Genomic DNA, 16,807 nt, shown 5'->3' with positions numbered 1-16,807 from the left:
AGAGCCCCGTTGATGCTACTACAATTCCAGAAATGGATGCAGCTTGAAACTGTTCCTTGGTGACTAAAGTCCTTTATGCTGCCACAGGCCATATGCTATGCTTTGATAAGAATAAGTGAGGCAACTGTAGGTGCCTCTTGTTACTCAGACCCTCGGAAGCTGACCTATGCCTGCACTCTTTTGTAGAGTAGTGCTCTCTCCCACAACTCTCAGTAGCTGATGACAAGGACCTGAGAGGAGAAACAACAGAAGAGGTCTCTTTAGAAGGAGATACATGGGAGCTAACAATGGAGCCACAGCTCACTGGAGCACTCTTAGATGAAGACTGCTCTGTCCCTGGAGGGGCCTGTTTACCAGGATCAGAGGCAGGTCTCATTGACTTGTCAAATAAGAAAAGTTTCAGAGGCGCTTCCCCTCAACCATCCATGTTTGTTTTGAAAATGATCTGCAGACTGAACATTTTTCAGGAATATGCCTTTTTCCCCAGACAAAAGAGGCATCTTGTATTCCCATCACTGAAGGGGATAGCTCCCTCCCAAGAGGGACAATATTTTAGATGGGGAGATTTGGTTTCAGCCATAAGGGCTGAAGCCTAGTACCAGATATAAACATGTAAAACCATACCTACTAATACTAATTAACTTCTGTGTATGCCAAAATATGTAGCTGTATACAAATAATGCTAGCCAAGTGCAAAAGATAGAGGCATTGCTTGCAGTTCCGCCTGGCAGCCATGTACAGAAAGACGGAACTGAGAGACTGTCGGCCCCCCTCTGCCCTTTATATCTTCAAGTGGTGGGGAAGGGCAGGGGGACACAAGCGCAGTCAGGGTGCAAGCATTGCTTAAAGGACACTAGTGGCCAAAAGATTCCAATCCAACACCAAGAGTGGAATACATACGGACAATCACTCAAAGACGAACTGGGTGTTTATTGCTAACAGAAAGATTCACCAAAAGATGATGCCGGCTGGGCACTAGGGATCTAATGCTATGGGAATGTGCTGTAGCTCAGCCTCTCTGTTATATGATTTTTCCCCCCTTCTCCATAAAAATAGAAGCATTTGACCACTTGATTTGTTTTACAGGGACCCTAGTAGGACAACAGAATAGAGCCTGCTTCACTGCCCTGAGTTTGAGAACATGTGTATATAACATGAGTTCGGGGTAGATGATTTACAATGTGCCATCTGGCAACCTACATAAATCCCTAACCTGATTTATCCAAGGAAATTACAGATTAGGAGTGGTGCAAAGATGCCTCCTTTGTATAGCTGACCTTCCTGGTGTCACCATGTGAGCACTACCTTAACATTAAGTATTAGGGAAGTCCAAGCACTGACTGTTATCAGATATAGCTTCAACATTTGAAGCTGGAATGTCCCCAAGGAACACTCCTGTAATACTGGACATTAGGAAGCTCAGTCAGTGGAGAGCCTGTTGGATGATGCAGTGATACAGCTCCCTGAACTGCTGGATAAAAGTTCTCACTTCAGTGTTTCTCTTGTTCAAGAGGAAGACACTCTCCTTGTCAGTCTAGAAGTACGTTCCAAGGTTAACGAAACACTGCACCGGTGCAAAAGGAATCTTGACTCTGTTCATGAGGCCCAGTTTCTGTAACAGGCCCTGTGTTTTGTCAAAGCTAACCTGGTCTTCCAGGAGGGAGCAACTGTCTACTAAATACTTATCTAAACAAGGAATGACCACCATAGATATGAGGTTATGGGGAATACAGAGCTGAGTTCACACCTGGACAAAAAGCCTTGGCCAGCAGGGAGAACAGGAAAGGAAAGAATGCTAGGGGAGGGTAGTGGAGGAGAGGAGAGAGCAATTATCTCCTAAAAAAAAGCCAATGCTGACTCAAGAGTGGCCTACCTGGGTGGGAGGCCTCTGGGTCATGGACAGTTCTTTCCCAGCTGAGGAGCACGAGGCCAAAGGAACAAGAGCAACTGGGAATCTCCTAGACTGCTGCGATGATTCAGAACCCTGTGAGCAAGAGGGACATAGAAACCCAGCATGGTTGGGTTGCATTGCCTTGTTGTTAACGGAGCATTTACAGGGAATAATTTGTGTGAAGTTTTTTCCTTTCCTTCTCTTGTTTCTCTACCATTGCTGAGGAAAACAAGTCACACTAAACAAAAATAGAACAGCTAGACTAGGAGAATGTTTTGAAAGGAGCAGGAGACAAGAAGCCGTGCTATTGATCATGTGGGAAAAGGAGTGAAGCTGGAGATAGAGGGCGTTTCTATGAGCACGCCAAAAAATTCTGCAGTTTTTGTAGCTCCAGCCTGTTCACTGTAAGAGATGGCTGAGAGCGAAACGTGTGTAGACCAACATGCATCAGAGAATCATTGGATAGGTCTAATTTTAAACCTATTTGTTTTCATAATCTCTCTAACGTAAAACAGCAGCCGTTCACCACGATGACGACTCCATTATCCCTTTGAAATCCTACAACCCTTCTTGCGCCCTGAGAACCATAGAGAAAATATTATGATCAAATTATCTTTTTGATACTCTTCCGCTCCCAGAGAATTCGATCATTTCTTGAAAAGCCCAGAATAAAAATATACCAGATAAATTACACTTTAACACTAGTATTACTGTAAGGACCAAATTCTGTCCCTGGATGGAGCCACAGGGCTCCTCTGAACTCAAAGAAAGTTGCATAAGTGCACCCAGGGGCAGAATTTGTCCCTAATTTTGCAACCCTGTGTGCCAACATTTCAAGCTCAATGCGTTAAATAAAAGTGAACAGCCACTAATGCAAGCTTATCAACTGTCCAGTGCCTGGGCAGGGTATGTTAACGTAATTACTGCTCTAGAGCAGAGAGCCTACCTTAAATCCCCACAGATGATTTAGGCAATATCTTACTTACAACACTGTAAAGCCACATTACCTTAACTTTTTTAAAAAAACAATTTACCTTTAATGTCCCGATGAACTATACCATGTTCATGTAGTACATTGATAGCAATTGTGATTTGCTTCGTGTAGAGCCTAATGACATGTTCCTGAAGGCCCAGCCTTGACACCTCTTCCAGAGTGCCCTCATCACAATACTCCATGAAGATATACATTTCTTCCTGTTGTGGGAACCAAATTAGATTTCTTTGGTGCCTGTGCTGGTATTATTTCTGATATCTTAATTTCTTTTCAAATTTTAATGTTTACCCATAGCCTCCTCCCACCTCCTTGCTATTTGTGAAACAGGGTCACAAGAACTGCCACACTGGGTCAGATGAATGGTTCCCCTAGCCCAGTATCCTGTCTTCTGATAGTGGCCAGTGCAAGATGCTTCAGAGGTGGTGAACAGAACAGGGCAGTTTATCGAGTGATCTCTCTCTGTCATCCAGACCCAGCTTCTAGCAGTCAGACGGTTAGGGACACCCAGAACACAGGGCTGCATCCCTGACCATTGTGGCTAATAGCCATTGATGGATCTTTCCTCCATGAACCTAATTATTTTTTTAACCCAGTCATACTTTCAGCCTTTACAACATACCCTAGCAATGAGTTCCACAGGTTGATTGCACATTGTATGTTGAAGTACTTCCTTTTGTTTGTTTTAAACCAGCTACCTATTAATTTCATTGAGTAATCACTGGTTCTTGTGTCATGTGAAGGGGTAAATACTTCCCTGTTCAGTTTCTCCACACAAATCAAGATTTTATTGACCGCTGTTATATCTCCCCTCTATTCCAAGCTGAACAGTGCCAGTCTTTTTTCTCTCTCCTCATATGGAAGCTGCTCCATGCCCCTAATCATTTTTGTTGTTTTTCCAATTCTAATATATCTTTTTTGAGATGGGATGACCAGAACTCCACTCAGTATTCAAGATGTGGACATACCATGGATTAATACCGTGATTATATATTTTCTGTCTTATTATCTATCCATTTCCTAATGGTTCCTAACATTGTTAGGTTTTTGACTGATGCACATTTAGTGGATGTTCTCAGAGAACTGTCCACAATGACTCCAAGATCTCTTTCTTGAGTGGTAACAGCTACTTTAGACCTCATAATTTTGTATGTATAGTTGGGATTATGTTTTCCAATGTGCATTACTTTGCATTTATCAACAATGAATTTCATCTGCCATTTTGTTGCACAGTCACACAGTTTTGTGAGATCCCTTTGCAGCCTGTTTTGGAGTTAACTATCCTAAGTAATTTTGTATTATATGTAAACTTTGCCATCTCATTGTTTACTCCTTTCCCAGATCATTTATGAATATGCTGAATGACACTGGTCCCAGGACAGATCCTTGGGGGACCCCATTACTTACCTCTCTCCACTATGAAAACTGACCATTTATTCCTACCTTTTGTTTCCTATCTTTTAACCAGTTACCAATCCATGAAAGGACCTTCCCTCTTTTCCCATGACAGCTTATTTTGCTTAAGAGCCTTTGGTGAGGGACCTTGTCAAAGGCTTTCCGAAAATCTAAGTACATTATATCCACTGGATCCCCCTAGTCCACATGCTTGTTGACCCCCCTCAAAGAATTCTAGTAGATTGGTGAGGTATGATTTCCCTTTACAAAAGCTCTGTTGACTCTTCCCCAACATATTGTGTTCATCTATGTGTCTGATAATTCTGTTCTATAGTTTGTCTGGTACTGAAAGTGGGTTTACCGGCCTGATCGCCTCTGAAGACTTTTTCCAAAATCTGTGTCCTATTTGCTATCCTCTAGTCACCTGGTACAGAGGCTGACTTAAGCAAGAGTTTACATACCACAGTTAGTAGTTCTGCCATTTCATATTTGAGTTCCTTCAGAATTCTTGGGTGAATACCATATTGTCCTGGTGACTTATTACTGTTTAATTTATTCCAAACCCTCCTCTACTAACATATGAATCTGAGACAGTTCCTCAGAATTGTCACATAAAAAGAATGGCTCAGATGTAGGCATCTGCCTCACATCCTCTGCAGTGAAGGCTGATGCAAAGAATTTATTTAGCTTCTCTGCAATGGCCTTGTCTTCCTTGGGTATGGCTACAATGCAATTAGGCTTGGGCTTGCGGGGCTTGGGCAACTGTTTAATTGCAGTGTAGACTTTTGGGGCTCTGGCTGTAGCCACGGCTCTAGAATCCTGCGAGGTGGGAGTGTCCCGAGCCTGGAATTCTACAGTGCAATTAAACAGCCCTGCAGCCCGAGGCCCACAAGCCTGAGTAGGTTGGCAAGGGCTAGCACAGGTTTTTATCTGCAGTATAGACAGACCCCCTTGAGTGCTCTTTTAGCACCTATGCCATCCAGTGGCCCCACTGATTGTTCGGTAGGCTTCCTGCTTCTGATGTGCTTACATTTTTGGCTGTTAGTTTTTGTGTCTTTTGCTAGTTGCTCTTCAAATTCTTGTTTGAAGAGCAACTAGCTCTGTTGTTTAGCTATGGTCCTGTTTTTCTTAATTTGGGGTATATATATATATAGAGGAGAGAGTTTGAGCCTTTATTATGATGTTTTTAAAAAGTTCCCATGTAGCTTGCAGGCATTTCACTCTGATGATTGTTCCTTTTAATTTTCATTTTACTAGCTTCCTCATTTTTGTGTTGAGTTTCCCCTTTTGAAATTAAGTGGCACTGTGGTGGATTTCTTTGGCAACCCCCCACGCCAACAATATTAACTTTAATTACATTATTGTCACTATTATCAAGTGGTTCAGCTCTATTCACCTCCTGAACGAGATCCTGTGTGCCACTTAGGACTAAATCAAGAACCGCCTCTCCCCTTGTGGGTTCCAGGACTAGCTGCCCCAAGAAGTCATTAATGGTGTCTAGAAATTTTATCTCTGCATCCCATCCTGAGATGACATTCACCCAAGTCAATATGAGAATAATTGAAATCCCCCCTTTATTATTGGGTTTTCTATTTGGTAGCCTCTCTAATCTCCCTGGTTATTTTACAATCACTGTCACCATCCTGGTCAGGTGGTTGGTAGGATATTGCTACTACTATACTCTTACTGTTCAAACATGGAATTTCTATCCATAGAGATTCTGTGGTACTGTTTGTTTCATTTAAGATTTTTATTATATGTGACTTTATGCTCTCTTTCACCTAGAGTGCCACTCCCCCACCAATGCAACCTATTCTGTCATCCCTATAAAAGCAGCAAAGAATCCTGTGGCACCTTATAGACTAACAGACGTTTTGGAGCATGTATTTTATACTCTGGTATTACTGGCTAACGTAGATTATCATCGTTCCACTAAGTTTATTGGATGCCTGTTATATCAATATCCTCCTTTAATAGCAGGCACTCAACTTCACCCATCTTAGTATTTACACTTCTTGTATTTGTATACAAGCACTTATAAAATGTATCAATATTGTCTGCCTTCATGTGATGTAACTGAATGGGACTCTTTCATTTCACTGTTTCTCTTCAGTTCCTACCTGTACTTTTTCAACTTCTAGTCACTCCTCTTCAGAACATAGGAGTATCCCCTTTAATAAATCCTCCCCTAAGGGATAGGTCTGTCTGAATCATGTGCTCCTCTGCATCTGACGGCTTTCCCCAGCCCTTAGTTTAAAAACTCCTCTACAATCTTTTTAATTTTACATGCCAGCAATCTGATTCTGTTTTGGTTTAGGTGGAACCCATCCTTGCTGCATAGGCTCCTCCTTTCCCAAAAGGTTCCCCAGTTGCTAATAAACCTAAATTCCTCCTCCAAACATCATTGTCTCATCCATGCATTGAGACCCTGCAGTTTGCTTGTCTAACTGACCCTGCACATGGAACTGGAAGCATTTCAGAGAATGTTATCATGGAGGTCTTGGACTTTAATCACTTACGCAGCAGCTTAAAATTTGGCCTCCAGGATCTCTCTCCTACCTTTCCCTATGTCACTGGTACCTTCATGTATGGTGACCACCAGCTCCTCCTCAGCTCTGCACATAGGTCTATCTAGATTTCTTTAGAGGTCCACAGTCTTCGCACCTGGCAGACAATGTGCCATGCAGTCTCCCGGTCATCCCAAACCCAGCTATCTTCATTTCTAAAAATCAAAATTACCTGTTTCTTCCTAATAACTGAGGTTCCCTCTCCCAGAGAGGGATCCCTCAGTGCAAGAGGACACCCTGACATCATCTGGAAGGATGATCCCAACTATGGGATCATTACCCTGCTTGAGGTTCTCCTTCCATGAGATTTTCATCTTTCTCAACAGCACAGAGGCTGTCAAACTGGGGATGGGACTTCACTACTGTGTCCTGGAAAGTCTCATTTCTGTACATCTGTCTCCTTTAGCTCCTCCAGTTCAACCACTCTCTCAAGAGCCCATACTCGGTCTCTAAGGGCCACGAGTTGCTTGCCATCTGCCCACAAGGCAAGTAATCATACATGCTGCATTCTGTGCAATAAACCAGATAGGCCCCATGCTGCAAGACTTCTGCCTGCATTATTTTTACACTGGCAGGGGTTTTGATTTTGTCTGTTTGCTTTTTGAGAGGGGTCAGTTTCAATTGGGATAACCTGGACTAATAAACCAGGCCTTCATGAAAATTTCGTTGTGCTCTTCTAAAATTACAGACTGAACATCTGTATCATAGAATCATAAAAATGAAGGCTGGAAGGGACCTCAAGAGTCCATCCCCTGGCATTGAAGCAGGGCCATGTATACCTAGACCATCCTTGACACATTTCTCTAACCAGTTCTTAAATACCTCCAGTGATAGGGATTCCACAGTTCCACTCAGTAACCTATTCCAGTACTTAATATCCTTATAGTCAGAAAGTTTTCCCTACTTTCTAACCTCAATCTCCCTTGCTGCAAATTAATTTTACATTCTCTTTCACATGTGCATAAGATCTCCCATGCATGTAATTCTGTAACTATAAAGTTAGCTGTGACACCAAATACTGCAAGTTATAGATGAGGGGTTCTTGGCACCGCCCAAATAGCAAGTAGAGCACTTTGTAATACTAGAATAAGATAATATACCCACGTTTCCATAGCTTAAGAACTATAGTCACATTTTAAAAAGAAAATTTTGTAAACTAGCAAGAAGTAAACAAGATTAGTAATTTTATCCCCTCTTTTGCAGGTTCTGCAATGATGGAATGTTTCAATTGCTCTGTGGGCCAGCTTTCAGTTTCTGCGCCTCTACTGAGGCTATCTCATTTCTCTAACTCCTCACTATTTTGCAGTTATAGTTTCTCATGAAAAGATGCTGAAAATGTCTGTGGTACGGTCACTATAGGTAACAAATATTAGCTGTTTGAAAATGGTGGCTTTTTTGAAGTGTTTACATAGCTAATTTGCACATGAAGATTTCATACAAGCTAACATGCTTTTGGGGGGCGGGGAGGAGTGTTAAGACACTGGTGTGTCCTTTGCTATTACTAGAGTAGGGTGAGTTTTAGTGCTTTGATGTCTAACAGCTTTCTACAACTTACGTTTCAGGAAGAATTCTAGATTCAGGGAAGACAGAAATGATGCAGTTCATGGAGATTTCCTGGATAATTAGGCAAAATTACAGTTCTCAGAAGTGGGATAACTTGTGATGTAGAACACACGACTCCACTTCTGAACTCATAAAGGTTCTCTCCTAACTTTTAAGAAAATCCAGTGATGAACATTTGCTTACCCTGTGGAGCTCCACACCAAAGTAACGAACCAGATTAGGGTGCTTGATGCCTTCAAAAATTTTCAGTTCATCTGCAGTTTCTTTGATAGTTTTGTGATCATTCGGTTGAAATCTTATCTGCAAAAGTGATTATTTTTCATTACTGCTGCTATTAACGTAACTGTGAAATAGAAAAACCACCAAGAAAGGAATAACAGCTAAGAAGCCATCTACAGACTTCTTCTGATATTTCTAGGAACAGATTTGGGGATATAATTTATAGACATCTACAAGAATAGGGTGTCGTCACTTAAAAAAACCAAAAAACGAAACAAGGCCCTTGCTTTAAGGAGCTTGCAATCTAACTCAGACAGATATGATCTAGAACACAACAGGTTAAATACAAGGCGGCCTTGAAACAACACCAGTGAGATCAGTGTAGAAAGGCTTCATGAAGAAGCAGTCCACCAAGAGGGATTTGGAAGAGGAGTCTCTTTCATGCGCTGAGGCTTTTCCAAGAGTAAGGTGTGAAATGGAAGGAGGCACAGAGTCAGGAGGCGTTGACTAAAAGAGCAGTTTTCATTAATATCCCTATGATGCCTTGTGATGGATTTTTGGGGGAGGGGGGGAGGGGAGGAGGCAAATACAAATTAGAAAAAAAAAAATTCTTCTGTAAAAGTGATCTCCTATGTTCCTAGTCAACATAGAACTAAGTCAAACAAAATGTTTAGTAAAAATGAGATGTGGTGCGATTTTTATTGTGTGATCAGAGATCAGAAAAAAAAATTAATACACCAAGTTAGTGACAACCCTAGGAAAAAGTAAACGTACACAGTGTTGCAAGGACATTATGACTGGTTGCTTCCGTATAACAATTTCAGAACATGAGGTTTCATACTTTGGTAAACAGTGATAAACTTAAATATAAAACGGTAACAAAAGTGACAAAGAAAGTTCAAATACTTCTCTTTGCCAAATACTTTTCTAAAGTTTCAAAATTGTGAAGCTCTGTGTGTTTGTAAACAAGCACTCCCCATCATTTTTATTGATGTTCGTGATATTTGAGATATCTATTCTAACCCTTATTTCAGTGGTTTATGAAGCTTTGCTAAAAATATATTTTGGACTGAAGTTTCAAAAGTTTCTCCTTGACTCAGAAAGGCTCTCTTTTTTAAAGTCTGAAAAAACACCTAGAGGGAAAAAAAGATTGCTTTTCAATTAGTATTAAAAAAACAAACAAACAAAAACCTCTGAACCTTTTTTATACTCAGGGAGACTTGGTACTGAAAACTTCAACCATAGTTTGTATATAATCCTCAATGAGGAATGACTATTTTGAAAACAATTGGTGAGGAATAAGATTCTAAGCGCTAGAAAACAGCATAAGGAAAATAATATACCGGTACTAAATATTTAACCCATCAATGTGAGGTCCATCAACAAGTGTGGGTCTCTCTTGTATTAACCTTAGTCTCTGCTCAAGGCACTCTCTTGAATGAACATATATGTTGATATCTAGAAAATTAACTAATTGCACCTAGGAAGGCTAAGAGGGATAGGGAGGGCTCTGGATGGGGAAAAGATAACCTCCCCTTAAACAACAACAGGGTGAACTTCTGGGAGTCAGTGTTACAAGCTCAGTGGATGAATACTGGGACAGGAACAATAGAAACAGGGCCTAATTCCGCCTTTTTATACAAATGTTAGACAACAGCATTGTACATGCAAATCTGGGAACAGAATTGGGCCCAAAACCTGTAATTACATTAGTGTCAAGTGTCTGTCAGAGGAATTGCTGGGAGCCATTCATACCAAAGCAACCTTCCAAATGTAAGTATAAGGATGAATGCAAAAAAACTAAAGACTGGCAAATATCTTATTAAGCAGAATGTAATACAAAACAGTCAGAAGGCCTCAATTCATATACAGATTTACTGACGTAGATACTGAACATTTAGGTCTATCCTGGACTTTCAGAAAAGTTATATGACTCAGCCTATATGAAGCAGGAACTCATATTCCCATTTCCCTGCTCTAACCATCTGACAACAATGCTCTGACAAGGAGACCTGCCAACTAAACTCATGCACATGTGGTTATGGAAACAGCATAAGCATCTTTAAAATTAAATAGCAGTGGCACTTGTAGGTAATGTACTCACTTCTTTCATTGCCATCAGTTCACCAGTGTCAACACTGATACATGTATAGACTTTCCCATACTGGCCTTCACCTATAGAATTACAATAAAAACAGTGAACACCTCAAACACACTTCTCAGCCTAGCAGATTTTCTTCCTTGATTTCCTTTTTTATTTCAAAAGAATTTAAACTTGTAATGCTTGTTCAACATAATAAAGCAATTATAATCCTACGTTTAAATTGATTAAAAGTTAAACACTTTAACTCTAAGCTTTATCTGGAGTAGAACCTTCTCATGATTATGCAGTAATAGTTTGAGACATATACAGTCAGAATCAGTGGGGAAATAATCCTCTCTCTTGAGTGTGGCCAATAGTGACTACATCAGTAAATGAAACTAGTCTACTGACGTTAGTGCCAACATGTGTTTCACTTAACCCTTGTGATATTTCCATGTGCAGAATACCCTACAACAGTGGCTTTCAACCCATTTTATCATTGTGAGCCACATATGCAGCTCTTTATGAGTTATGTGGGCCGCATCCACACTATATACTACCTGTACGGCCCTGAGGATGTTACATGTGCTGCAGCTGTGTGCTGATTGGGCTGCAGGCGGCCCACAGGTTCAGAACCACTGCCCTAAAACATCAATGGGAGTTGAATATGTTCAGAGATTGCAGGATCAAGCACAAAATGAAGCTGTTCAGCACATGCTACTGAATTAATTCATGTCATATCAATTCTTGTTTCTAACTAGTTGACCAGTGAAGATTTCGCAGTAAATGCTATATAGGAAATGCTAGCTGCAATAGCATTCTGTGTTTAATATTCTGTAAATTTTCCTTATGTAGTAAAAGAAACCTTAATAGCTACACCAAGATGCAAGATTTCAAATGCAAATCTTAAGGTGAAACAAAGTCTGAATACAGTATTTTAAGGTACATGACAAGTCCATTACAGACTTACCAATTTTGTTTCCTCTCTGCCACTTGAAGGTCACCTTCCTTAGACCTACATGCATAATATTATCATAAGATTTGGGGGTATCACAGACTTGGCCAATGATGTTCTTCCTCCTCATTTCTCTGTATCTCTTTTCTTCAAACAATCGGACAGACTTCTGAACAGCATCAATAGGTCCTTGCTTGGAAGCAGTATCTAAAAAAAGCAGGGCACAAATTCATTGATTCAGAAACCTACACCCCTACATTTGAATTCCATGTTTACTCCTTTGCCACTACTGTATTATTATGAGACCATGTTGAACAAGTATTATGATGTACAATGCAACTGTTTTCTTAACAGAAGTTCAAACAATAAGCAAGCTGGAACTAAGGAAAGCAGAAAATACATGTTCTGGTTTCATATGAAACTTTTTACTTCGCAACTTAGATGAAAATATTAAGCTATTTTTAATTCCGACTAACATAATTCAAAGATGTTAGCTGCACTGAAGTAATAAACTTACAGTATGATTTATCTTCATTTAGCCTTTAATTAAATCACTGATAGTTAGTTTGGGTATTAATAAAGTTGAGTTCATTACCATATTGAAACAGAGGAAGGAAGAATTTTAAGGTTTTACTTTATGTAGATTTGAGAACTTTTCTCAAATTTAAATAATTCTGAAGTGCTGTGTGAACCTCTCAGTTCTTTATGTACCTCTAGATCTAGAAATTTCATGTAACCCCAACTTCTCAAAAATGTCTTCTATCAACTGATGATAATAAGCACGCTGGCAATTATTAATACTAATTTTGTATATCAAGAACAATAGATAATACCACAAAGAATACATACTGTTCTTTTGTTAGAGTCCTCTGATATCAGAAATCAGTATTTTTCTGAAGTACAACATTAAGGATTTTTTTTTTAAATATACAGACTTAGCTAAGCTTGAAATATATTGCATTAAGTAGTGTTCCTTTGTCTCTTACCTTTGGTCTGATTGATGAGAGTTCGAAGCTCCCAACTCCTTCGGACTGATCCACTCAAGTCTCCTTTAGGATACAATGGTTCTGTAAAAACAGTAATGTGAGAAATTATGTTGCCTAAAAATTGTTTGTTTTCATACTACTTTTAAGGTATTAACAATGTTGCCATATTTAACAACAAAATCTTACATTTTACATTTCAGGATTAAAACACTTGATTTAACAACTCACACTGATCTTTGCTATGGTATTTGAGGCAACACCACAGCTAGTTACATTCTTTAAACTTTAAGACAATTTGGTGTCTTTAGAAATAGTTATATATAACACACGGCAGAAATTCAGCATCTGTATACATAAAAAATGACTTTGCATCGCAAAATGGTTTAACTATAAATAGTCAATCCAACCTAGTTAGTCTCCCCTTCAATACGTAAAAGGCAATGATCAGGCAAACCAAGCAAATCAAAAATATACTTTAAAAGTTCAACTGTTTGTTAAACGTTTCTTCCAATTTGGAAACAGACAACACAATCTACTATATTCAAACTCCAGTCATAAGTGATGGCTGAAACACTGACAAGTTCATTGTCTGTCATACAAAATACAAAATGAAACATCTTAATGAACAAGTTTATTTTCCAAGGAAGTTGTTTAAATATATTTCACGTATATGCCTAAGCATATGAGGCATCAGAGAAACCTGAGGAGGAGGAGTGGCCCAGACCAATCGATCTATCAACATGTGGATCCAGCCATTTCTCCCCACTAGTGGTGGGCGCAAGTACTGGCTCTGGGGATTTCTGTAACACTGATGCTGCAATTGCAACTACAGTCTTTGCTTCTGATCCACAGCCTGAGAAATCCTCACCTCACAGCCAGGTTACTGTGCTGAGAAGGTGTGCGAGAAAGGTAGATCCAGTCACTAATACAGGGGATATGTCAACAAAATGTCACTATGGTATCAATCTCATTTTGAACGCTGTTAGTGCAGGGTGGGCAAACTACGGCCCGTGAGCCGCACCACACGGCTTAGCCCTGCTCCGGCCGGGGTGCTGGGTCGGAGGCTGCACCATGTGGCTGGGCCCTGCTCCGGCGCTCCGTCTGGGGCACAGGGTCAGGGGCTGCACCAGGCAGCTCCCGGAAACCACGGCATGGCCCCGCTCCTATGCGCTCCAATGGGAGCTGCAGGGGCGGTGCCTGCGGATGGGGCAGCGTGAAGAACCGCCTGGCTGCACTTCCGCGTAGGAGCCGGAGAATGGACATGCCACTGCTTCTGGGAACCACTTGAGGAAAGCGCTGCTCGAAACCTGCACCCCTGAGCCTCTCCCCACGCCCCAACCCTCTGCCCCAGCCCTGATCCCCTTCCCGCTCTCCAAAATCCTCAATCCCAGCCCTGAGCACCCTCCTGCACCCCAAACCTCTCATCCCCAGTCTCATTCCAGAGCCCACACCCCCAGCCGGAACCCGCACCCCTTCCTGCACCCTAGCCTCAGCCCTGATCTCCCTTCCGCCCTCCGAACCCTTCAGTCCCAGCCCAGAGCACCCTCCTACACCCCAAACTCCTCATCCCCAGTCCCACCCCAGAGCCCACACCCCCTCTGGCACCTCAATACCAATTTTGTGAGCATTCATGGCACGCCATACCATTTCTATTCCCCATGTGGCCCTCAGGCCAAAAAGTCTGCCCACCTCTGCTGTAGTGGAACACCCCATGGGTCTATTAAAAAAGCCAAACAAGCAACGATCTTAAACACAGGTGCCCAAGCTACACCTGGAAAAAAAATACCCCACACATACATATTTGGGAAAACATAGGCAATTTGGTCCTTAATTTAAATTTAACACAGTAAAGACCTGTTTAGAAATAAAGAGTTGATAAAGGAATTTTTAAAAGGGGGATGGACCTGGGTCAGGACAGAGACAATATATTAAATCACAGGAATCATTTGCAGCTCCAGATCACAATCTATTATCGAAATAATCACCTTCTCGATCCTCGGTGGGACTTGAGTGACGGCTCAGGGACCTAAACTGCAACTCAGCTGCTACTGAAGCCAGTCGATCATTTTCAGGGACACTGGAACCCCTGTTAAAAAAAAAAGCGCCACTGTACTGATTAGCAATTTAATTGCACTTCTGAAGTGACAGAACCTCTAAAGCTTAGGGGGCGAGTATATCCACCCTGGTCCCATTAATGAAAACCACACAAAGGCAAAACCAGTTCTTCGGAAGTAAAGTGAAGTAATGTATATCTTCAGCATTTTCTTTCCTGCTCTCTGCGTGACATTATTTAAATCCTGGATGAAGAAGCTGTCCCACTCCACCAATCTAAAGGTTGGATCTTATGTAGTGTTAAGCATCTGAAACTCCTGTTGATTAAAATGGGATCTGCGGGGGTTCAACACCATCCACTCAGAGTTCTATTTAAAAGATAAATACTACCAGAAGACAAAACAGGAACCCTGTCTTGCACAAATTAATTATGAGCCTGTGTATATGCAAATTATGAAACAGGTAAAGAAACAGTGAGAAAGACAGAAGGAAATCTGCTCAAATACTAGGTCTGGGTAAAAACAAAATGATCAACCACAACCGTCTCCGACGTTGGACATTCAACAATTAAATTGGAAAAATTAGTATAGAAACAGCAGACTCAAACTGTCAAAAAGCTCAGTATAAACTAATAGATTAAAATTGCTTTGCATTTAATTTTCAAATTACATAAAAAAAGAATATTTTAAGAACAACCTTGAATGAACTATGGTAGCATTTGTGCACCACACATTGCTTAGTGCAACTGGTTTAGAAAGTTCTGATATTCTATAAATTGTATGCACCTAATGCAAATGTTTAGAACAGATTAAAGCTTTGTTTCTATGCTATTCCAGTGGCTGGGCATCCATCCTTAGTGAAGAGACATTTTTTTCTTTCATAGAATAACTTCACTATAAGTGAGGATAACTACAATTAAGACAGCAATCTGCAGATTGAGTTGGAAAAGTTTGGGACGCTCATTCTACTTCATTACAAACTGAAGTTCACTTTCAGTGAATTACATTGTATGCAGATCATTATAGTCATTCTTGAATGATAATTCTCTTCAATTATCAGAGGGGTAGCCGTGTTAGTGTGGATCTGTAAAAGCAGCAAAGAGTCCTGTGGCACCTTATAGACTAACAGACGTATTGGAGCAGGAGCTTTCGTGGGTGAAATTCACCCAAGCTCCTGCTCCAATACGTCTGTTAGTCTATAAGGTGCCACAGGACTCTCTGCTGCTTTTACAATTCTCTTCAATGCTACTACAATACTACAGATTTCCGGTTTCCATAGTTAGTTTTTAACTACTATTTATTTAGTTCATGGGTGATCAGAGTTCAACTTAAAATACAGATTGTGCACATAAGAATTCACAGCCTCTCCCTCTATTCGACACTGGTGAGGCCTCATCTGGAGTACTGTGTCCAGTTTTGGGCCCCACACTACAAGAAGGATGTGGAAAAATTGGAAAGAGTCCAGCGGAGGGCAACAAAAATGATTAGGGGGCTGGAGCACATGACTTATGAGGCGAGGCTGAGGGAACTGGGATTGTTTAGTCTGCAGAAGAGAAGAATGAGGGGGGATATGATAGCTGCTTTCAACTACCTGAAAGGGGGTTCCAAAGAGGATGGATCTAGACTGTTCTCAGTGGTACCTGATGACAGAACAAGGAGTAATGGTCTCAAGTTGCAGTGGGGGAGGTCTAGGTTGGATATTAGGAAATGCTATTTCACTAGGAGGGTGGTGAAGCACTGGAATGGGTTACCTAGGGAGGTGGTGGAATCTCCTTCCTTAGAGGTTTTTAAGGTCAGGCTTGACAAAGCCCTGGCTGGGATGATTTAGTTGGGAATTGGTCCTGCTTTGAGCAGGGGGTTGGACTAGATGACCTCCTGAGGTCCCTTCCAACCCTGATATTCTATGATTCTATGATTCTAAGAAAACATTGCAGTTTGTTATTCCTAACTCCCAAAAGAGTTGCAAGGTAGATGGCTCCAAGAACAGCATGCAAACTTCTTAAGAAGTGAAGTGAAGGGAAGTGAAGTCTCAGTTCTTTGAAATGTATATTTCTTATTTCTTTTCCTTCCATCAACTATTGTTGATCATTCGATTCTTTTGTAGTT

At 40.9% G+C, this 16,807-nt stretch overlaps 1 protein-coding gene across 6 annotated transcripts in view; it reads right to left on the bottom strand.

The window, feature by feature from the left end:
• MAP3K4 (mitogen-activated protein kinase kinase kinase 4) overlaps positions 1-16,807 on the bottom strand; it is a 165,595-nt gene that overhangs the window by 11,428 nt on the left and 137,360 nt on the right. For 5 of the 6 annotated variants that reach the window (XM_045010684.1, XM_045010679.1, XM_045010682.1 and 2 more), the window contains 6 exons: positions 14,636-14,736; positions 12,651-12,731; positions 11,680-11,871; positions 10,731-10,801; positions 8,591-8,707; positions 2,926-3,085 (listed from right to left, as the gene is read on the bottom strand). In XM_045010684.1, the coding sequence (XP_044866619.1) occupies positions 2,926-3,085; positions 8,591-8,707; positions 10,731-10,801; positions 11,680-11,871; positions 12,651-12,731; positions 14,636-14,736 (722 nt within the window). Of the gene's footprint in view, positions 1-1,873; positions 1,985-2,925; positions 3,086-8,590; positions 8,708-10,730; positions 10,802-11,679; positions 11,872-12,650; positions 12,732-14,635; positions 14,737-16,807 lie in introns of all 6 variants that reach the window. The other variant, XR_006578215.1, reaches the window with a different exon arrangement.

The sequence above is a fragment of the Mauremys mutica genome, chromosome 3, assembly GCF_020497125.1.
Source record: "Mauremys mutica isolate MM-2020 ecotype Southern chromosome 3, ASM2049712v1, whole genome shotgun sequence".
NCBI classification, from domain to species: domain Eukaryota; kingdom Metazoa; phylum Chordata; order Testudines; family Geoemydidae; genus Mauremys; species Mauremys mutica.
This window is presented reverse-complemented; position numbering and strand designations above follow the sequence as displayed.